Here is a 23,069-nt window from a genome sequence, read left to right as displayed (position 1 = left end):
AGCAATAGTGGAGAGACAGGCAGTTGAAATTTCGGAGACCCGCGCAATTTTTGGCTCCTCGTATTTCCGAGCAGATTTTCTCAGACATGCGAGCACAATCCAAGAACCACAAGCATAGGCAGGCATTGTAATGGAAGCCATCCAAATCAAGCCTCGCCACCGACAAGAAGCCATCCAGTTCCGGAGCCATCTCATGAACCCGCTCCACTTCGCGCTCAGACCCAAAATCTCCTTCGCTGGGTCTCGCTTCATCTCGCTCTTCTGTTCTTCCGCCCTGGCTGCAAATCAGGCTCAAGTTCGGATTTTGGACGCGCCGAGTTCGCGGAGTCCTGATTCGAGGAAAGAGGGCGCTGGTGGGAACGGGAATGGGAGAAGTAGGGTTAAGGGTAAGTCCGCTGATGCTCAGCTGAAGCAGAGGTGGTTGGACTCGCTCACTTGCCCTGTCGCCGCTAGTTCCGGGCGGGTGGAATGTGATGGAGATGGTTCGGGTTCGGATTGGGTTATCGGCATCGATCCGGATCTCTCGGGTGCATTGGCGCTCTTGAAACCCGAAGAGTCTGGGTTTTCAGCTCAGGTTTGGGATTATGGATGGCCTTTTTCGCTGCGCTCTTTTGTGCGTGTTAAGTTATTTTCTCAAATTACTGGGTGCCAATTTGAATGTGCAGCTGAGTACGTAGTCAATGTAGCTATTTCGTTTTGGCCGCGTAACAGAGTGCCTTTTGAGGTCCTAGGTGTTTGATAGATGGACAATATTGGGTTTTTCTCTGGAATCTCGGTTGTAAATATCAGGTTTTCGATTTTACAATTAGACATTACATTTGAAGTTATTATGTATCCGAGAAGGCTCGTCTTACTGGAATGGCCCCTTCACTATCCAAGAAAGGGAGGGGGTGTCTGTTTTTGTTGGTGATTGGTCGAAGTAGTATTGCGAAGGATGGTCAGAAAGCCTCCTGTAGGAGGCATAGTGTTTATGTTGAGCCTATTGATGATAAGCTTTGGAGTGGAAATAACGGGAATAAATGAGAAGCTGTCAACTGCATAATGATTTTGCCTATCTGATTTACTTTGTTATTCCATTTTATATGAATTCTTCAGCTTCAAAATGTGCACAATTAGTCTAGAGATAGAGACTGCACTTGATCATGACTTCTTGGAATTTATACTGATTTGGTGGACATATTTCAGTAGTCGTTTCATCCCTTGGTTCTGTTATTCATGTTGTTATTATCTGCTAAGGACTGCGAGATCCTTGTTCTTAAGCTAAAAAATTTAATTGGTATAGGTGTTCGATTCTCCTGCTGTTCCAGTACTGGTTGGTAAAAGAACTCGAAGGCGATTGGATCCCAAATCTATTGTTCAGTTGCTTCGGAGCTTGGATGCTCCAATCGGTACTTCCTGCGTTTCACTTCCTTTTATCAGTGAATCCTGCATCTCACTGTTCGTTTTGTCATGTAAAAGATCAAGTTGTACCCTGTTGTGTCAGCTTTTTGGGTGTTATGTAGTTAACTTTTCATACCATGCTTCATGTTGTTGTTGGTAAAGGTTATCCTCATTTTAAATCTGCTTGTTCTATAAAGTTCGTACACTGTGAATAAGAATGCAAACTGTTAGGAGGCAGATTGGAATGGTTGGAAATGCATGTGAGCTTTTATTTATGCTTCCACTTGCATGGTGGCTAGATCTATCTGAATTGAGCATCTTTAGCTTGCATTGTTGGTCTTGAAATCACTCTGGGAGTGCAATTTCTGGGTGGGTTGATCACGTTTCTCCTGTTTTGGCGGTTGGAAATCAATACAAAAATGCGTCACTTATTTCCTTTATCCCATAACAGCATGAGTTTCGTGTCAAGCCATTAGAAAGGAGCACATTCATTTTCCTATATACATTGTTATCCCTTTTAATTGAAGGTTACTGACTTTTGGAGCTTCTTAAATTAGGGACAAAGGTATACATAGAACAATCAATTCCATTTCCTAATGATGGTAAACAGGTTAGTTTGAATAAAATTGATTTTCTGATCTTTTTTAGATGTTTGTATGCCTACTCACCAGATACCATCTGTCTATTCTTTCATTCTTCTCTTGTGGCTACATCTACATTGTGAGAGAATAGTGAAATTGAACTATTATGTACTGACCATGTCTCATGTCTTGACATTTGGGATCATTCACATGAAGTATAGGGCATCATTGCTCAGTGCAAGGAAGTCTGCATTAAAGATTTGAAAAAAAATGCCTACTAAAAATGCTCTTTCAATTTGATTAAGAGTTATCCATAATTGAGTAATTCATTCTATAGGGCTTGGAGTTTGTAAAAAATTGTGAAGTTCTTGACTGTAAGCAAGTTGCATGTCTTTATTTGGAGAAGGGATGTGTGCCAATCCTTCCAATAAGTTTGTATCTTTCTAATTTTTGGTGTCTATTTATCTGAAATTCCTCTTGAATTGTCTCGGTTCATAGTGGCAATGTTGTTGGAGTGACTGTTGTTTAGGCATAGAGGAGTAGGGTGATTTTTCTTAAGGATTCTCTTCTTATGCTTTTTAGGGATGGTGGAGTGGAGGTTTTGGATATGGCCTATGGATTGGAATCTTGGTTTCGTCGGGATTTTCCGTGGTTCCAGTTGCATCTTCTCTGTGGAAAAATGTATTTGAGCTCTCTGGAAGTGCCTTTACAAAGGTAGGTTTGGTTTCAACTCAGTCATATATATAAAATTACATGCTAGTTTTGTTTTGGGAAGTTAAGCCTACGAAAAACTGTCCTTTTCCTTACACGAGGGTTCTAGTTTGGTGTTCCAGGTTTTGACAAATAAATCTTTCTGCCAGTTCCGTTTGTTTCGCAGAAGAGATCATGGAAAATGAGTGATCTGGAAACATTTTCTAGAAAATGTTTCTAGATCACTCATTTTCTGCAAAACTAACGGAGCCTTGGTGTTCCATGTTTTATATGGATGAAACCGTGGCTCATACTAGCTGTGGCCCCTGTGGATGGATTGCTGTATTATGTAGAACTCCAACAGTGAATCAATACTCCCATGACTTCGGACTATTCTGTCTCCCTCATCATTGCTTCGTCTGCTGGACTGAGTATTTTTTCATGATAATCACCTGAAAGTATTGCTGCATTTTATTTTATTGGGATGTTGAGTTGGTATGTTCACCTTGGAGATGCTGATTGGAACAGGATGACAGTCGGAGGGTTGCGTCGAGTTTGTTTCCTTCTTTGGATGATCAACTTAAAAGGAAGAAAGACCATGGTAATTGATATTTTCCTTATTTTCTTGTTTTCTTCTTGGTTGTGCCCTACAATTTTAGCATCATATTACTGCGTTGAATGACAGGAATATTCTCAAAGATATGCCACCTGGGAATTTATTCGTAATCATCACTTAGATGGAGCCAGGGACGATGCATTTATGGAAATAGAGTTAACATAAGGCTTGCGTAATTTGAAACATAGGAAAGCTTATCTAGCCTCTGCCGCCTTTGGACAAATTTTTTTCTGCCAAAAGCTGTTGCGATAAAACACTAGTAGTCACTTTCCAATAGCCAAGATTAATCGAGTGGATTTAGATGCAGCAATCTACTAAGTATGATTGGATCTGTCTCAAATATTCTCTCAATTTGCCACGGTGCAGGTAGAGCTGAGGCTCTTCTTATTGCCGCCTATGGGAAAGGCTTGAAGTTGAAGTCAAATTCATCGTGTATTGTTGAGGAAGTGGTCTCTTAGTTCCTCTCTTCGTCGCTCCATTTGTTTTGATCTTCAGCAATTCATTTTTCCTGGGAGAACTCTAATCTCAAAGAATACTTAGACGAGCGAGCGGATGAGTTCGGTTGAGGTCGTCCGCCGGTCAAAAGCTTCATCAGCGCATGATATAAGTAGCTCCAGACTTCCACACCGATGGGGAGGTGAAAGACCGTAAAGAGTAGATGAAGGTTGGTTTCAGAAAGCCGGTCGCACGCATCAACAGACTCAATCCGTCCCCAGGATGTAGATGTCCATAAAAATTTCTCTTTGTAACAGGCCAGCGAGGTAAACATGACATTTGAGGAGGTAGAGAAGCTGCTTGAGGCTTTTAGTTCATGGCTCATGCACGAGGAGGAGAGCCAGTGCCTGGGATAGGTCGATTGTAGATCCCGGAATTGGAGGTCCATGGGCTGTTGGGCCGGTGAACAACTCAAGCCCATCTGCAGATTCATGGGCTTTCGTAGGAACACGCACGTCACAACTAAACTAACGAGAAAGCTGCTGCACAGTAACCACCCCATCTGGCAAAGACATGCCCGAACGGTTATTTTGCTCTTCTTTGCATTGATGATGCCAACGACCACAGCTTTTTCTATGATTTGGACACATCGCTCAAGACAGCTCCACACGAATTTTAGCCCACGTTACACACTATACAAGGTTCGGAAGTCGGTAGCTGATCAGGAACGAAAGGCTCACATTTGTGCGAGGCGTGCGTCCAATGTCCGCCTAAAATCTGAGTACATGTATCACAACCCTATTTCCCTTTGCGGTAATTTTGAATATTAATAATCAGATGTTTCAACTTAACAGCTTCCTTTGTTGCATTGCAGCCTTGAAATACTTTTGATCAATTTTTCTATCTCAAATTAATCTACCTACATTTTGAAACTCAAGATTTGAGAGAAATTATTTCCACGGCTCCTGTTGAGGGCGTGCGATTTCAATTATATTAGAAAAGAAAGAAGCATTGGACAAGTATTTGATTAGTTTGAGAGACGGTCAGCATTAGGGATTTAATTTTGAATGAGCTTTTTCCCTAATTAGCCATGTTTACACATCTATGATGAAGCCTTACAGTTAAATGTTTAGCAGTTTAATCAGGGCGAGCCTTCCGACCAAAAAAATAAATAAATTAGGACGACCTTAAATATGAAAAATTCGTAGGTTTTTATATTTAAAAAAATACTGGAGATGTGCTAGCATGACAGTCCAAAAAGTTTCAAAGTGAAAAACAAAAAGAAAGCCCAAAAAGAATAATGAAAAAGAAAGTCGCCACACTCGTATTTAAGATGCAAACGGTATGCCAACAGACCCTTTTCCATCTCTCTCGACTCGGAAAACAATAAATCTGCTCTCCGGTCTACTTGAGCCCTAATCAGTAGGGGTGTCAAAAAAGCCCAGCCCAGCCTGACCCGGCCCGACCAGACCCAATCTGATCCAACCCGAAAATTAGGTGAATTTTTGGGCCTTGTCGGGCCGGGCTTCGGCATTGTCCTTGTAAGGCTCAGGCCGGGCCGGCTCCGGCTTTTTTTACATCTACGCTTTCTTTTTAATTTATTTTCTTTTCGTTTCTCTTTTTTTATATTATTTCATTCGACGGGCTTGTCAAGTGCTTTTGATTAAAAAAAAAAAAAAAAAAATCTGACCCAACCCCAACCTGGCCCCGAAGAGTTGGGGCATATGTAATTCGGGCTTGGGCCGGCTCGGGCCGAGCCGAACTAGGTACTATTTATTTTCGGGCCGGCTCGAGCCAGGCCTCACCCCTACTAATCAGCATTCCTTTGGCCGTGATATCCTCTTGTCAACCAAAGTTCGTTCTTTGCTCTTTCCTTTGGCCTTATCAGTGGTGATTTGGCGGCATCTCTCTGACCTAGTCTTTGATTACTGGTCAGGATGCTAGAGTTTCGTGCTCGCAAGATGCATCTTGGGGCGAAAAAGGTTGTCTCTAATGCTCGTAAAGGCCTCGTTCACATAACCAGAGTATGTATTCTGCTTTTTCTTTCACCATATCGTTTGCTTATAGTTGTTCAAGTTGACGTCTTTTTGTGTGTTAGGATGAAGGGGGATTGACGCATTTTTAGTGGTTTGATCACGCTCAGAACATCCTTGAAGACGTATCCTATCCTGTTTTTTATGGGAACAGGCTCATTTCTCAGTAAAAATTTGGTGTCACGAAATTTTGATATGAGAGAATAATTTGTCTTCACGGTCTGAATTGCCCCAAATCACGAGCAAAACCTCCATAAAACGAAGGATTACATGATAAAAAAAAAGGCAAGCTAACAAATATAATATGTCAATATCTCTAATAAACTAAAATCATCCTTTAAGTTAATTAATTCATAGCTATTTTGCTTCAATCTTTTCTATCGAAAACAAAAAATAGAAGATCTAATTACATTCGGAATATGCTTTTCTATCTTTATCCATAGATCTGGAATATCTTTAAGCACATTACTTTAACCTAGGCGGACGGTGAGAATCGAACCCGCATCTTCTCCACGGCAAGAGAAATTTTACCGTTCGGTTGTATCCGCATTTTTTTTCCGGTTGAGATGTCCAGATAATATTATACGCAGCTAGGCCAGATACTCTGTTCAGGCCGATTAGACCGCCGGGATTGTGACAGAAGCAGAAGAAAACTCGTGCCGGTTGCCGCGCCGCCCGCCGCCCACCCGCATCCCCAACCCATACTCCTCTCCCTCTCCCCTTCCCCATGCTCTCTCCCTCCCACCCAAATCGGGCGACCAAACCCATTAGAGACGGCGACGGTGGTTCTCTCCCTCCCACCCAAATCGACGCCCGACGCCTTAGGTTTTGACCGCGACGGTGGTTCTACCCCTCCCCGCCCAAATCGACGCCCAAAACCCAGCAGAGACGACGCCCTGCTCCTACACTCTCTCCCCCAAGTGGACTGGTCCGACGGACAAGGCGGAGGCGGAGGCCGCGTTCGACGGCGGATTGCATGATGAAATGGCCCTGACTGGTATTATCTCTTTTCTACGGTTTCCCCTTGCCGACATGCACAAGCACTTAAACCGATTCTCTGTCACTGGATTTGTCCTGAATAGTGAGAAGGATGCCATCACAAGGACCGAATGCACTGATTGCACTTGCTCCACCCTAACTTCTTTGATTTCCTTCGAAACAGTCGGACTCTGGCTGAAGGACAGTTTGTCTCGCCTTCTTCTGGATTTTTTCTTCGACATTAGACACAGCGAAAATACTGAGAGAATGAGTACGATGAACAAACTCACACCATTCCCATGACTTCCCAAACCTTAAGGCTGAAACCGCGGTATCCTTGGAAAATTCAACATTGAGATCTGTTGCCATGTTTTCAGTGCCTACAACATGTGTAAAAGAACTTAGCAACTTCTTCAAAGCGCGTAACCTTGTATTAGGATCATCAACTTTCATTTCCAGATTACGTGTGTTTTCTGTTTTGTGTGAGATCTTTTTTAGTGATTTGTGCTGCTAATTGGGTAATTTGTTTCATAAGTGTTTGATTTGGGATTTCTAGATTGTTCAATGTGTTCTCATAGCTAAACTTTGATTTGAGATATCTTATTAAGTCGTCCACATAAACATTTGCATAAATGTTGTTGTGAGGAATCTGCTCTCTCGCCCACATATGCATATAACAGAAAGATTAACTTTAGGTCCTAGATGTGAAGACATTCACCTATTTATGGAGATGTATCTCTATTGTTCCTTCTTTCGGTTTACTTGGCAAATAGAAGAGGAGAAGAGATAAATGGATTTGTTAATGATTCATGTTTGTACATTTGTCTTTGCCTGCATGCAAAAATGCCAATTGTCATATGAGGAAACATGGGCTAAGTTTATGCTATCGTTGGAGTGCTAAGTTGCCGTTCGAGAGGGAGATTTGATGGATGTAGAATGTGCTTAATATTTATCTCGTTTCATGCGTCACAGCCACTAAAATTTTCATGAGTTTGAATGAACAGCGATAGCAACAAAGTACGGTCCCCGCTTCATAAAGTCGTGTGATGTTGTCTGGTGCTATTGACAAATGCCTCTTTCCCACAAGCTATGGCATATGCTTATGAGGAGCTTTTTGCTAATGTGAAAGATTTGTGTTCCATTTTGTGACGACATTCTCAGATTGGCTTTACCTTTTTCACGGGAGCACATTGTTACAGTGAAAACTAACATTGTAATGGACGCCATCCAAATCAAGCCTCGCCACCAACAAGAAGCCATCCAGTTCCAGAGCCATCTCATGAACCCGCTCCACTTCGCTCTCAGACCCAAAGTCTCCTTCGCTGGGTCTCGCTTCACCTCCCTCTTCTGTTCTTCCACTCTTGCTGCAAATCAGGCTCAAGTTCCGATTTTGGATGCGCCGAGTTCGCAGAGTCCTGATTTGAGGAAAGAGGGCGTTCGTGGAAATGGGAATGGGAGAATTAAGGTTAAGGGTAAGTCCCCCGATGCTCAGCTGAAGCAGAGGTGGTTGGACTCGCTCACTTGCCCTGTTGCCGCTAGTTCTGGGTGGGTAGATTGTGATGGAGATAGTTTGGGCTTGGATTGGGTTATCGGCATCGATCCGGATCTCTCGGGTGCATTGGCGCTCTTGAAACCCGACAAGTCCGGGTTTTCAGCTCAGGTTTGGGATTGTGGATGGCCTTTTTCGTTGCGCTCTTTTGTGCGTGTTAAGTTCTTTTCTCAAATTACTGGGTGCCAATTTGAATGTGCAGCTGAGTATGTAGTCAATCTAGCTATTTTGTTTTGGCCGCGTAATAGAGTGCTTTTTGAGTTCCTAGGTGTTTGATATATGGACAATATTGGGTTTTTCTCTGGAATTTGGGTTGTAACATCAGGTTTTCGAGTTTACAATTAGACATTAAATTTGAAGTTATTAGGTATTTGAGAAGACTCGTCTTACTGGAATGGCCCCTCCATTATCCAAGAAAGGAAGGGGGTGCTGTTTTTGTTGGCGATTGGTCGAAGCAGTATTGTGAAGGATGTGCGAAAAGCCTCCTGTAGGAGGCATGGTGTTTCTGTGGAGCCTACTGATAATAAGCTTTAGAGTAGAAGTAATGGGGCAATATATTAGAAGCTGTCAACTACACAATGATTTTACCTACCTGATCGACTTTGTTATTCCATTTTATATGCAATTCCTTAGCTTCAAAACATGCATAATTTGCCTTCCTAGTCTAGAGATAGAGACTGCACTTGATCATGACTTCTTCAAACTTATACTGATCTGGTGAACATATTTCAGTACTTGATTCATCCCTTGGTTCTGTTACTCATGTTGTTATTGGCATTCTTATCTGCTAGGATTGCAAGATCCTTGTTCTTAAGCTAGAAAATTTAATTGGTATAGGTGTTTGATTCTCCCGCTGTTCCAATACTGGTTGGTAAAAGAACTCGAAGGCGATTGGATCCCAAGTCTATTGTTCAGTTGCTTCGGAGCTTGGATGCTCCAATTGGTACTTTTTTGAAGTTCAATCCTGCGTTTCACTTTCTTTTGTCAGTGAATCCTGCATCTCACTGTTCGTTTTGTCATGTAAAAGATCAAGTTGTACCCTGTTGTGTCAGCTTTTTGGGTGTTATGGTAGTTAACTTGTCCTACTATGCTTTATGTTGTTGTTGGTAAAGGTTATCCTCATTTTAAATCTGCTTGATCTATAGGACTTCGTACACTATGAATAAGAATGCAAACTGCTGGGAGGCGGATTGGAATGGTTGGAAATGCATATGAGCTTTTATTTATGCTTCCACTTGCATGGTGGCTAGATCTATCTGAATTGAGTATCTTTAGCTTGCATTGTTGGTCTTGAAATCACTCTGGGAGTGCAATTTCTGGGTTGATCATGTTTCTCCTGTTTTGGTGCTAAGAAATCAATACAAAAATGCATCACTTATGTCCTTTATCCCATAACATCATGAGTTTCATGTCAAGCCATCAGAAAGGAGCACATTCATTTTCCTATATATATTGTTATCCCTTTTAATTGAAGGTCACTGACTTTTGGAGCTTCTTAAATTAGGGACAAAGGCATACATAGAACAGTCTATTCCATTTCCTAATGATGGTAAACAGGTTCGTTTGAATAAAATTGATTTTCTGATCTTTTTTAGATGTTTATGTGCCTACTCACCAGATATCATCTCTCTTCTTTCATTCTTCTCATGTGGCTACATCTACATCGTGAGAGAAGAGTCGAATTGAACTATTATGTACTGACCATGTCTCATGTCTTGACATTTGGGATCATTCACATGAAGTATAGGGCTTCATTGCTCAGTGCAAGGAAGTCTGCATTAAAGATTTGAAAAAAATACATATTAAAGATGCTCTTTCAATTTGATTAAGAGTTATCCGTAATTGAGTAATTCATTCTATAGCGCTTTTTGTTTGGGCCCAATTCTCTAGGGCTTTGAGTTTGTAAAAAATTGTGAAGTTCTTCACTGTAAGCAAGTTGCATGTCTTTATTTGGAGAAGGGATGTGTGCCAATCCTTCCAATAAGTTTGTATCTTTCTAATCTAGGGCATGCCCTTATTCTGAGTTGTTTTTGATGTCTATTTATCTGAAATTCCTCTTGAATTGTCTCGGTTCATAATGGCAATGTTGTTGGAGTGACTGTTGTTTAGGCATAGAGGAGTAAGGCGATTTTTCTTAAGGATTCTCTTCATATGCTTTTCAGGGATGGTGGAGTGGAGGTTTTGGATATGGCTTGTGGATTGGAATCTTGGTTTCGTCGGGATTTTCCGTGGTTCCAGTTGCATCTTCACTGTGGAAAAATGTATTTGAGCTCTCTGGGAGTGCCTTCACAAAGGTAGGTTTGGTTTCAACTCAATCACTGATATAAAATTACATGCTAGTTTTGTTTTGGGAAGTTAAGCCTGCGAAAAACTGTCCTTTTCCTTACACGAGGGTTCTAGTTTGGTGTTCCAGGTTTTGACAAATAAATCTTTCTGCCAGTTAAGTTTATTATCTTGTGAGAAAGGGCCACACCTTCCAAACCACCACCACCCACCACCACCACCGTCCCCCCCCCCTTTCTTTTTTTTGTTTTGCGGAAGAGATCACGGAAAATGAGTGATCTGGAATTTCCTGAAAATGATGGCTTTCCAGATCACTCATTTTCCACAAAACAAACGGAACCTTGGTGTTCCATGTTTTATATGGATGGAATTGTGGCTCATACTAGCTGTAGCCCCTGTGGATGGATTGCTGTATTATGTAGAACTCCAACAGTGAATCAATACTCCCATGACTTTGGACTATTCTGTCTCCCTCACCATTGCTTTGTCTTCTGGACTGAGTATATTTTCGTGATAATCACCTGAAAGTATTGCTGCGTTTTATTTTATTGAGATGTTGAGTTGGTATGTTCACCTTGGAGATGCTGATTGGAACAGGATGACAGTCGGAGGGTTGCATCAAGTTTGTTTCCTTCTTTGGATGATCAACTTAAAAGGAAGAAAGACCATGGTAATTGATCTTTTCCTTATTTTCTTGTTTTCTTTTTGGTTGTGCCCTACAATTTTAGCATCATATTACTGCGTTGAGTGATAGGAATGTTCTCAAAGATATGCCACATGGGAATTTATTCGTAATCATCACTTTGATGGAGCCAGGGACCGTGCATTTATGGACATAGCGTTCTTGCATAATTTGAAACATAGGAAAGCTTATCTAGCCTCTGCCGCCGTTGGACAAATTTGTTTCTGCCAAAAGCTGTTGCGATAAAACACTAGTAGTCACTTTCCAATAGCCAAGATTAATTGAGTGGATTGAGATGCTCCAATCTACTAAGTATGATTGGGTCTGTCTCAAATATTCTCTTGATTTGCCGCGGTGCAGGTAGAGCTGAGGCTCTTCTTATTGCCGCCTATGGGAAAGGCTTGAAGTTGAAGTCAAATTCATCGTGTATTGTTGAGGAAGTGGTCTCTTCGTCGCTCCATTTGTTTTGATCTTCTGCAATTCATTTTTCCTGGGAGAACCCTAATCTCAAAGAATACTTGGACGAGCAAGCGGATGAGTCCTGTTGAGGTATTCCGCCAGTCAGAAGCTTCATCAGCGCATGATATAAGAAGCTCCAGACTTCCACACCAATGGGGAGGTGAAAGACCGTAAAGAGTAGATGAAGGTCGGTTCCAGAAAGCCGGTCGAACGCATCGACGGACTCGAGTCCGCCCCCAGGATGTAGATGTCCATAGCAATTTCTCATTTGTAACAGGCCAGCGTGGTAGAGAAGCTGCTTGAGGCTTTCAGTTCATGGCTCATGCACGAGGAGGAGAGCCAGTGCCTGGGACAGGTAGATTATAGATCCCGGAATTGGCGGTGAATGGGCTGTTGGGTTGGTGAACAACTCAAAGCCCATCTGCAGATTCACGGGCTTTCGTAGGAGCACGCACGGACAACTAAAACCAACTAGAAAGCTGCTGCACAGAAACCACCCATCTGTCAAAGACATGCCCGAACGATTATTTTGATCTCTCTGCATTGATGATGCCAACGACCACGGCTTTTTCTATGATTTGGACACATCGCTCAAGACAGCTCCACGCGAATTTTAGCCCACGTTAGACACTGTACAAGGTTCGGAAGTCGGTAGCTGCTCAGGAACGGAAGGCTCACGATGTATGCCTAATTCGAGACGGAAAGAATTAGTGGCATTGGTACGTCTCTTAAGTCTATGGGAACAGGTTCGTTTCTCAGCAAAAATTTGGCGTCACAGAATTTGGATATGGGAAAACAATTCGTCTTCACGGTCTGAATTCGCTCCAAATCACTCTGAACTTTTGTCAAAATGACGAGGCCGACAGCTTGCTTTCTGCCCGTGTTTTCTGGAGAGCGCGTCATTACTCTGTTCCGACGGTTTAACGAATTTTTAATCATCTGTCTTCTCGAGCAAAACCTCCATGAAATGGAGTAATAATTTAAAAAAAAAAATTGAGGATCGTCACATAAGCAGAAGAAAACTCCGTGCGGGTTGTTGGGAACGGAGTCCATGTCAAAGTGGGGCCCTGTTTCGACAGTAGCGCGCACGTTCGCACACCTGTCGGCTTCTGCTTCCACCGTCTCCGTCTTCCCCGACGTCCATCGGTTTTGATTGAACGGGGGACGCGGCAGCTTCTAGAACCACTCGTGGTAGGACGGCTCCTTCCACACGCACACATAAAACCCATTCTGCATATCTGACACTTGAAACTTACTTTGTCACGAGTTTTTAGGATCTAAATAGGTTTCACATATATTTTTAATTAAATAATTATAGTAAATTATGATATTTAAAGAGCATTCTTTGTTGCTGTAATTTACTAATTACATATCATATTTAAATTCACGAATAAATATGAAATATTAACAAAATAAAAATTTCAATAAAAAATATTGTCGAAAATGAAAATTTACACTAGTAATTTATCATCCGACGTTACGGAATGTCGTGGAATTACAGAGAGACATGTATTAAGAAAATCACAAGAAAATCATTATGGATTTCATCCACATAAAATTTGAAATTTGAAATTTACCTATTGAAATAGGTTTTTCAATTTGTGAAACTTGGTCTAGTTTCAAATTTCAGGTTTTTCATTTCCTCTCGATAATTTTCGACTCACCTAGAGGAAATGATGGCTGGTAGTGGTAGCTTCGATCAAAACTAGGAAGAAGGACCTACCAGTCTCGTCCACCGGGCAAGAGCGATAGGCCCGGCGTGAAACTTACCACCTAGGAGCCAGAAAACTCCAAAAAATTAGGACATCGCATAGGGATCCTGGAAGATTCCATTCCAGGATCGCTGTCTCTGTAACATGTGAATTCCCACACGAACACGTTTTGCCCCTGGTCAACGGAATCCAACTAGATGTAATTCTCTTCGATTAATTTAAAGAAACGACTTGATCGAATTACCTTTTTCTTTTCTTTTTTGGGTAATAGCTAAAAAATGAAAACACGCGTTAAATCTCCGAAGTTCATGAATTGTGTTGCATATTATCTAAAGGGTGAACTTCTCATTCTATTTTTTAGGCCAGGGACTTCTTGTGATTGGAAATCGAAAAAATAAAACTTCCAAAGACTTCTCATGATTGGAAATCGAAAAAACAAAACATACATTTCGCGTATTTTTCGTGCATTGAAAGAAAGAACCATAGAAGCAATTTAAGAGATTTTATAAAAAAAATTTCTTTGCGTATATGACTATTGTCATGGAGTCAAATGTCATTCACACTTTTGAAACTCATAACTTGTATTTCGAGTTTTGTCATTCTCTGTATCACTTTGCATTCTTACGACCGCTCTTATTTACAGAAGTTGCCACTTTTTTTTCTTTTCGAATTGTTCATGCTCAAAAATCAAATCCAAAAACGCTAACATATAATTCTCTCCATCCTCCATCGTCTCTCTCTTATCCTATCACCGACCAACCACCACCCTTGCCCTAGCCCTCTGCCGCCTCTAAGTCGGACTTGAGGTCGGCGACGGTGGCTGCCTCATATTAGTCTAAATCAAGGTGGGGTGGCCCAATGTGTTCCAGATTGGGACCTAGTCTCCTATGGCAAGTCTCCTATGGCAAACCTACAAGTCTATAACAATGCTTGCATGGCCACCTGAAGCTCTCGGTCTTGGCGCTTGCTCACACAAGCTCATTCCGATCTTCGTTGAGTTTATTCATAACAATCCTAACTACTTTCAAGACGTTGATTGTGTGTAATATGAGAACGATCGATGTTTCGAAAATTATAAAATCTTCTTAATACATCACTTTACAAAAATTCCTAAGACATTCTTTTTACAAAATGCGAACACGAAAGTTCTCATCTTGTTGAAAAAGCTCCAGAATTGTGCCGGTCGGACAAACAAATTTGTACCAACAGGAATTGAAAAAGAAACGGAGAGGAAGTCAAACATATCAAATTGAAAAATTAATACAAAAAAAAAATTTGTGGAGAGAGAAAGAGAGCCAACTTCATTAAAGAATTCAAAAGAAAGAAAGAAAGAAAGAATTTGTGGAGAGAGAAAGAGAGGCCAACTGCCAACGGAAAACTACCTACCACCCTTCTCCCACCATCTTTCCCACCTTCTGTGTTCCGGGCGATTCAATTCTTGTCTCTCTGCCTCTCTTTCTGACGCGCACGCTCAAGAATTAATTCTCTCTCTACACAAAAAAAAAAAAGAAAAGAAAAGAAAAGAAAGGCCATTCCCAGATTAACATCTTCCACCAAACCCAAACGAAAAGGCTGTTTTGAACGACTCCGTCACGTTTCTTGACCTTCTATTCTTCTTCATCTGCTTCTTCTTCTTCTTCCATCTAACACCACGCCCCACCAAGAGTTTAGGAACTCTTCTTTCCTCTTTCCGAGTCCTCTTGACTGGGTCCCCGGAAAAATTCGATCTTTTTTTTTCTGGGGTTCCTAGATTTCCAGCAGAAACCCTAGCTCTGCCTCGTTTTGATTTGGTACTTTTCTTGGTCTTTTCTGCTTTTGATTTGGGTTCTCTTTGGTTTGTTGTCTGTGAACTTCTGCTTGCTCTGTTGAGGGATGAGAAAGTAAAAGAAGCGTATGTTAATAGAGAGCGAATTGCGGGTTGGGGCTTTGTAATCCACCCTTGGAAGCTAAAGTGATAAGTGAAAAACAAGAGCGAATTGCTAGTTGGGGCTTTGTGACCCACGCTTGGAAGCTAAAGTAATAAGTGAAAAACAATGCTCTTAAATCAGTCCAATTTGGCGGGTTTTAGTGATCCTTTTGAGCAAACCTTGAGTCTTAGGAGCAATGTCTGATCCGTTCTGTTGTAGCTCAGAAGTCATATTGGTGAATGCTGCGTTGCTACTTTTAGATGCTCCTGTTCTTTTTTTTTGGTCATGTCACTTGCAGTCATGTCTCAATGAATTGCTGCATTTACAGAGGAAGCAGGAACCTAAGTCTTTACAAAAGAAATGTCTGAACACCATCTATGTAAACATGGTTTGCCACATTAGTGGTCAAGGAGTTTATGTTTCACAGCAATGCCGTCGCACTAGAAAGTTTCTATACTTTGATCTGTGAGCATTAATTCTGTAGTGGTGGCTTAGATTCAATGACATATTCGTCATGAGGTTTGATGCTTACGGAGCATAGATGTGAACTCAATGTATTGAGTAGCTGATATTTGTGTTGTCCAGCTCTGTTGTCTTGGTAAGCCGAACAATATGTCCTCTAATCTGGCTGTTAACTTCAAGTGCTGAAACTGCATTGCCCAAACTGGAATCCGGTGTACTAATGGTTCAGATGTATCTGATACTTGTAATCATTATGCAGGATTTCCAACTATTTTTGTACCCATTTTCGCAATGTCGAGTTTGGAGGAACCACTTGGTCTTGACAAGTTGCCCAGCATGAGTACTATTGATAGGATTCAGAGGTTCTCATCCGGTGCGTGTCGACCAAGAATGGATGATATGGGAATGGGGAGTTGCTGGATCGAAGGAAGGGATTGTAGCTCATCAAACAGTTGCAGGTATTCTTTTGAATTGCTGAAGATGACCTACAAGATTAAGCTGTCTTCTCTGTTTCTTCTGTATGTTCTTATCAGGAATGAGATTTAACCAGGAACCTTTTAATGGATTTAGGAAATGACTTGCTTGGATTTGAAGGGTTTGTAACTTCTTCCTTTTCCTTTTTGGGCTTGGTGAGGGCTTAACAAAAATTAGATCATGAGCAATGAATTAGTGCGGCCCCCAAGTCCTCTTTTCGGTATTTGAGAGTGAGAAGTGCATTCCTGTATTTTAGGAAACATCTAAGGAGCCTAGAATAGTTCATGCTGGAGTGGAATCATGATTTTAATGGCTTGGGAGTATCAATCGTGAAGGAAGAAAAAACACCTACTATTTGGGAAATTTGGGAAGAAAATCCTGTTGAAATTTGGGATAGTCATTCTTTATAAAATAGGTACCTGAGATCGAAAGCTGACTCCTTCTTCTTCTTCCATTCAGCAACGATTATGATGAGTTTACAGAAGATTCATTCCCATGGAGAAGTCATACCCGAAATGGGTCCAAAAACGACTCCTACACCCGATCTTCAAATGGAGGCAGGAACGACTCGGTGGCTGGGAGCCTATGCGCTTCCCGGTACTTCCTGGACCATCAGTATAGATCCAAGTGTGATGAAAAAAGCATGCGCACCACATCAAACAAGGTGATCTACTGGCCACCCACATGCTTATAATTTCTTTTACCATCTAAGCTCAAGAGAATCTTTCTTTCTATCGTCAAGTGTTGGTCATCTGAACATCGTCATGCTTGATCAGTTTTTGAGAGGTATTCCGAAGTTTGTGAAGATTGTGGAAGTTGGTCCAAGAGATGGATTACAGAATGAGAAAAATACGGTGCCTACCGCAATTAAGGTGGAATTGATACGAAGATTAGTGTCCTGTGGGTTGCCCGTGGTTGAAGCCACAAGCTTTGTATCACCTAAATGGGTTCCTCAGGTTAGTGGGTTTCTCGATTCCAAGTAATGCCATAATTTCAAAGTGTTCCTTGTTGAGAGCCTCATTATTCATTTCAGGAATTACTGCAATATTATCTGCAGTTCTAGGTGCTTGTTAGTCTATAATCTCCATTCAGCCGTTATGCCTACCTATTATCCTACATCTTCGGAATGAAGATCAGTCAAAACGCTTATAGCTCATTGATTTTCAATTCTGTGAAGCTTTCTTACTCATCTTTGTGAAAGCGTATTTATATTGGTCTGATCTGTGAACTTGGTTTCAGCTGGCGGATGCAAAGGATGTAATGGAAGCAGTACATAATTTGGAGGATGCCAGATTGCCTGTTCTGACTCCTAATATGAAAGTAGGTAGTCATGGACAGAATCATGAAATTATTTAACACTATGCTACTTGAATTAAAAGATGAGTCATATATATTTGTCCTATATTAATTAGCACATTTCTTTCAGGGATTTCAAGCAGCTGTAGCAGCTGGTGCTAAGGAAGTAGCAGTGTTTGCATCTGCTTCCGAGTCCTTTTCGAAGTCAAACATCAATTGTAGCATTGAAGAGAGTCTTGCACGTTACCGTGCCGTTACTCAAGCTGCTAAAGCGCTCTTAATCCCTGTCCGTGGGTAAGTGCTCTCTCTCATGTGTATGTGTGAGAAGCCACAAAGCACAATGTGCAGATCTACAGAGTATTAACTTTATTATATTAAACTGTGCTGATGTTGTGAGCAGTTCTCTAGCACTAGCAATATGCTTGCACCTGTTTTATACTATTGAAACAATATGCAACCGTAAGAAGCTTTATATGATTGCTAGAGTCTAAACTCTGGTATCAAATTGGTGTAGCAAAGAAAATTTTGCTGTCTGTGAATTATGTTGGTTAGACGATAATAAAAGCAAATCCCTTAAATTGGAATTTTTGGTGATTCCCTTCTTGGAACGCTTTGGTTTTCTACTTACTCCTGTTCTCGAGCTTTTGTCCTAAAATCCTGTCTTCTTAATAAACCTGTTGTTAAGTGTGAGACTTATTTTTTCAGAGCTAATATATGCTCTCAATCCCTAATGTTGTGTTTGTTTGGGTGACTGTATCATTCCTTTCATCTACAATGACATGTTGCAGCAGTTCACTTCATCAGGCTTTGGCTGTTCAATTGAATGAACTTTTTGAAAAACATCAGGTATGTCTCATGTGCCATTGGATGTCCAGTAGAAGGACCAATTGCACCTTCAAAAGTTGCTTATGTCGCAAAAGAGCTATATGAAATGGGCTGCTTCGAAATTTCCCTCGGAGATACGATTGGGGTTGGTACTCCAGGTAATTTTCAGAAGCGACAAGTACTTGTCCTCGTTTTTTAGCTGTAGAAATTTTTTCCTAGGATAAACTTCTTTTTGTTACATGATGAATTTAAGAGAAGTCTCTGGGTTTTATCTAGATAGAAAGCTTTTAGGGATGTTAGTGAGTTTTGAGTTTTAGTTAAGTCCAGCAATCAACAAAGATGTACTTTTCCAACAAGCAAATTGGAGGAAGATGAAAGTGTGATAATTTGGTGCTCTTGGCATGTATTGAAAACCTTCAACTATTCACTTTAGCTATTTCCATTTGTCTTACCTTCGTCGCTCTGCTTCGATGAAAGCACATAATCATTCTATCTTTTTACTCGCCGAATATTCAAAATTCGCTTTTTGATTAAGACGCTGTGTTTGTTGAGGACACTGTTCAGTTGGTTAAATGCCTTATAGTAATCCCCCGAGTAACATCCAATTTCTGGAGAACATAACAGTTTGTGAAGCTCTTTGGTTTTTCATATTAGTAATCTTAGCTAATTTTTAAATAAAAAGGAGTTTGGTTTATTCACGCTCTTTGAGTCTGAAGCATTAGTCCACGTGATTTCAACGTTCCATTGATCTTCTTGTTTTGTTGATGTGTGTTTCAGGAACTGTTGTTCCAATGCTTGAAGCTGTAATGGCTGTTGTCCCAGCTGACAAACTTGCTGTTCACTTTCATGACACCTATGGGCAGTCTCTCCCGAATATTTTGATATCCCTCCAAGTAAGTTGCTAAAAAACCGTCTTTTGTCATGCCTTTGATCTTTGAATGCACATATATCTGGCCTAAAGCGGCTTAGGTTCTATCTTTAATCTGTTTGTCATTCCGTCTGTGGAAAAAATGGAAGCTGTCTTTGCATGAGGAGTTTTCTTTCCAGCAAACATGAGCTTTCTTTGAATTTGGATCTTCCTGTAATTTTATGGCCTTTCCCTAAATTTGGAAAACCACTTCTCTATTGGAATGCGATACCAGGAGCATCTCGGTATACATATGTTCACTTGAATTGGACTGCTGCGGTTTCTAAAGCATCTTCTTGCACTCCTTTTTTCATTTTGCAGCTCATTTTCGATAATGCGGGTCAGATTGAATAATTTTGGTTTTATCCTCGTAATAAGTTTCTCAAAAGGGGACATTGGAAAGTCCTCTCATTTTGATGCGTAATTTCACCCTCTTCCAGCATAATACTACTCAGTCATTTTTTTTGGTTGAATATTACCTCAGAATGATATATCTTACTGAGTTTGTTGCTGTTTAGCCCTATGATAGACCTTAGTGCTCGAGATGATATTTGTTTTCTGCTTCTTACACTTAACTTTGACAGATGGGAATTAGCACAGTAGATTCCTCCGTTGCGGGATTAGGCGGTTGTCCCTATGCGAAGGGAGCAACAGGAAACGTTGCCACGGAGGATGTGGTGTACATGCTCAATGGGCTTGGCGTGAAGACCAATGTGGACCTCGCAAAGCTCATGGTGGCTGGAGAATTCATAAGCAAACATTTGTGCCGGCCATCTGGTTCAAAGACGGCCATTGCCCTATGCCGTGCTACAGCAGATGCCTCTAAGATATGAAGAATTCATATTGCTAAGTCTTCTTTACCATTTTCTTGCCCCAAGCAAGATGATTAATGTATCTATTCTGCTCAGGATCGTACAATGCCTCGTGTCTAGAGAAGAATAGAAGAAACCAGAAAGTTTATTTCTTTCGATGACGGTCGATATAGAAATTCAGCATCATAATCTAATTCTTTGCTTGACTCAGAAACAGATAAAAGTATCCCAAAGCTAATTTTCTTGGCTCTGTCATTGTATTTTTCAAATAATTTGTGTGACCTTCAGCTTAGTTGCAAATTCATTATTCAATTTGGCAAATGGAAGTGTAAGGAAGTCCGAGGCAAGAACCTGCCAAAACTTTATAGTGATAACATCATGACTCGTTCAAATTTGTTAACATCATCCTTTATTAACTCAATCACAATATCCCCTCGTTGAGACTTCAACAGAGTCCCCCGGTGTGAATTTCTTCATGGGAGAGTAGTTGAATTTCCAATGATGGTGTGTGGCACCATGACCTTGACCAGTTAAGCAAAAGAGATTGAAAAGGGGAGAAAGAAAAGAGGTGGTGGAAAAAGGAGACTGATAATTGCTAGTCCACCAAAAATGCATGTTCTTTGCCCTAATGATGCCTCAGGGGTACTCAATTAGCCACATTGTCTCATCTTACCTGTGTCCTTCCTTCCCTCCCTCCCAGTCAAAGCTATTCTGGGCACTCATGGAAATCCATCAAGATGTGTTTCCCTGATCTGCCCCAAAACCCTCTTTGCTTTTGTGGTATCAGTTGTTGTAACTCATTATGAAAAAGCTGGAGGGCTCAAGTTTGTGTCGTTGAATAGGAGCACTAAGGCACGGCTTCTTGTGATTTTGCTGTATCATCCATGCTGTACAAAAGAGGAAGCTTTATGAGGAAGCTTTATGGGTTTTCTGTTTGCTTTTCTTAGGGTGGATTATTATGCTGTACTCAAAATAGAAAATCAAGGTGATAGACATGTTAAAAATACTACATGCAGTGTGATGGGCAACAACTGACGCTAAGCATTTTCCTGCTAAATCAGCCGCTTTTTGTATGATATTAGATCATCATGTCTAAGATCCACATACCAAAAGTCTCTCAAATGACAAGTATCGACTCCGAAACTCAAGTATTATTGCACCATCATTTGAGAACGTTATCAGTTTGCGAAATATTGCTTTCGTGTTCAACCGAATCTTGATTCAGTAGCCCTGTCCCGATGTATATACAAGTAAACCCTGTGAATCTAATGATCTTTCTATTTGGCTTCTGTGCATCTACGAACATATGGGACCTTATGTGAGAACAGTGAAGCAAGTCTTGTTTGCTTGTGAGGAACTCCTCAGCTGGGTCTGTGGTGGTCTACACAACTGGCGAAGTTATAATTTTTGGGCTCATGTGGGTTTAAATCAGATCAAGCTCCTTTTGAGATCTCTGAGTTTCGGAAAAGAGATGGTGAAGTTAGAGAATTAGAAGGAAAAAAATACAAAAAAAAAAATTTCAAAGATGATCAGTGGGCAAAAGGCAAAGAGGAAAAGGCGAGGAAAAGGCAAAGAAAAGGAGGTGATCTTCAAAGTAAGATTTTTTATTGCATTGTTAAACAAGTCACTGGGCCATCTGAGGAGTGTGCAAAAATCAATTGTCCATGACTTTCATACACTCGAGACCTTCTTTTTCATTGTGAACGAGATAGTGAATGAAGACAACATCATTTGCCCCTAAGAAAAAAGAATACTCCACACAGTCACCGGCCACTCCCTCATGGCCCACCTATCAGCTCCTAATATTTTGACTATTTTGATCATATGTTTCTCCCTTTTGACCAAGAAAAAAGAGCTTGTTTGCTCTTAAATACCAATGTCAAGATACTTAGCTAAAAGAAGAAAAGTGAATGGATTTTTTTTACTTCACTAACAAGGAGAAGGAGTTGCTACGACTTTGGAATGCTAGTACCCGTCAAATTGCCCTAGTTGATACTGGAAAGAGAGAGAAATAACCACTGACATTTTATTTCATTCGATCCGAAGACGAAGCAACTTAAAGATAAATCGATTGGGAGATGTCTCATTCTTTTTAATCATTGTACATATGTCCTCTCTTTCGTTTCAATTATGTGAGAAGAGTCAATTAGTAATGGCATCTAGACCAACCTCTGTCTCTCTCTCTCATATGCAATACATTTATTGAATGTCTTGACAAAAAAACAGAAAAACAAACAAACAAACAGAATTATCTTTTAACCCCAACAGTACCATCACTCACTTGGCTTTTAGAGGCTTCCCAAGGTTGAAAACGGGCTCCGAAATCAGAAAGCAAGCACCTTCTGCAACCCTCATTTACTATTTCTCCTTTGAGGCACCAACCCCTATGCAAAAGTTGACTCTCTCCCTTCATTGACCCTCCTCCATTTCAATCCCCATGAGCTCGAACTCCAAGGTTAACCAGCAGAAAAACCAAAGCAAAGAAACCCACAAAAGGGGCAAAAACCAAAAGGGCCTCTTTCTCATGCTATCACCCCCAAAAGGAAAACACTGAATTTTTGCCTTGCTGCTTCTTGGAATCAGATCCAAAAGAAATGCAAAAGTGGCTTGCTTCCCACTTTTCAGTATCTCGAGGCTGACAACATTCCATGTACGGATTAGGCAATACTCTTGAAGTTGATGGGCTCAGGAAAGGAGCTTGCTTGCTTCTCTCTGCTGTTTTTGTTGCTGTTGCTGCTGGAAACCTCCATTACTGTTGATGGGTCTGCTAGATTTGCAAGCTTCAAGACTAAGCCCGGTCCTTCTGGGTTGAGTCCCGTGAAGCAAGACAGTGCAAGCTTCGGTGGAGCAAGACACGAAGAGGGCGATCGCCCTTTTGGTGATGAAAAGAGGAGAGTCTACACAGGTCCAAATCCTTTACACAACAGATGAACTCTGGAGGCAGAGTTCTGCCTTCTGTCCTGCATCAAGCTATGAATTGAAGCTGTC

General features: G+C 41.0%; 2 protein-coding genes across 3 annotated transcripts; both read left to right on the top strand.

The window, feature by feature from the left end:
• The first annotated feature begins 14 nt into the window (after positions 1-14).
• On the top strand, positions 15-11,697 carry LOC115734326 (Holliday junction resolvase MOC1, chloroplastic-like). The gene is made up of 7 exons (XM_030665061.2): positions 15-370; positions 8,158-8,373; positions 9,100-9,205; positions 9,767-9,819; positions 10,425-10,556; positions 11,143-11,215; positions 11,588-11,697. Exons 1-7 carry the CDS (start codon positions 131-133, stop codon positions 11,695-11,697), a joined length of 930 nt encoding a protein of 309 aa, XP_030520921.2. The 5' UTR covers positions 15-130.
• Positions 11,698-14,783: 3,086 nt separating this feature from the next.
• On the top strand, positions 14,784-20,336 carry LOC115734531 (hydroxymethylglutaryl-CoA lyase, mitochondrial). 2 transcript variants are annotated; one of them, XM_030665375.2, is made up of 9 exons: positions 14,784-15,188; positions 16,027-16,225; positions 16,701-16,905; positions 17,018-17,197; positions 17,481-17,561; positions 17,668-17,831; positions 18,384-18,520; positions 19,140-19,255; positions 19,854-20,336. In XM_030665375.2, the coding sequence occupies exons 2-9, from the start codon at positions 16,059-16,061 to the stop codon at positions 20,100-20,102; spliced, it is 1,299 nt and encodes a 432-aa protein (XP_030521235.1). In that variant the 5' UTR covers positions 14,784-15,188; positions 16,027-16,058; the 3' UTR covers positions 20,103-20,336. The 2 variants fall into 2 exon arrangements, with proteins under 2 accessions (XP_030521235.1, XP_030521236.1); XM_030665376.2 differs by lacking the exon at positions 14,784-15,188 and adding an exon at positions 15,246-15,414.
• The last annotated feature ends 2,733 nt before the right edge of the window (positions 20,337-23,069 follow it).

This window comes from Rhodamnia argentea, chromosome 6 (assembly GCF_020921035.1).
Source record: "Rhodamnia argentea isolate NSW1041297 chromosome 6, ASM2092103v1, whole genome shotgun sequence".
In the NCBI taxonomy this organism is placed as follows: domain Eukaryota; kingdom Viridiplantae; phylum Streptophyta; class Magnoliopsida; order Myrtales; family Myrtaceae; genus Rhodamnia; species Rhodamnia argentea.
Note: the sequence above shows the minus strand (reverse complement) of the source record. Positions and strands in the feature narration are given on the sequence as shown.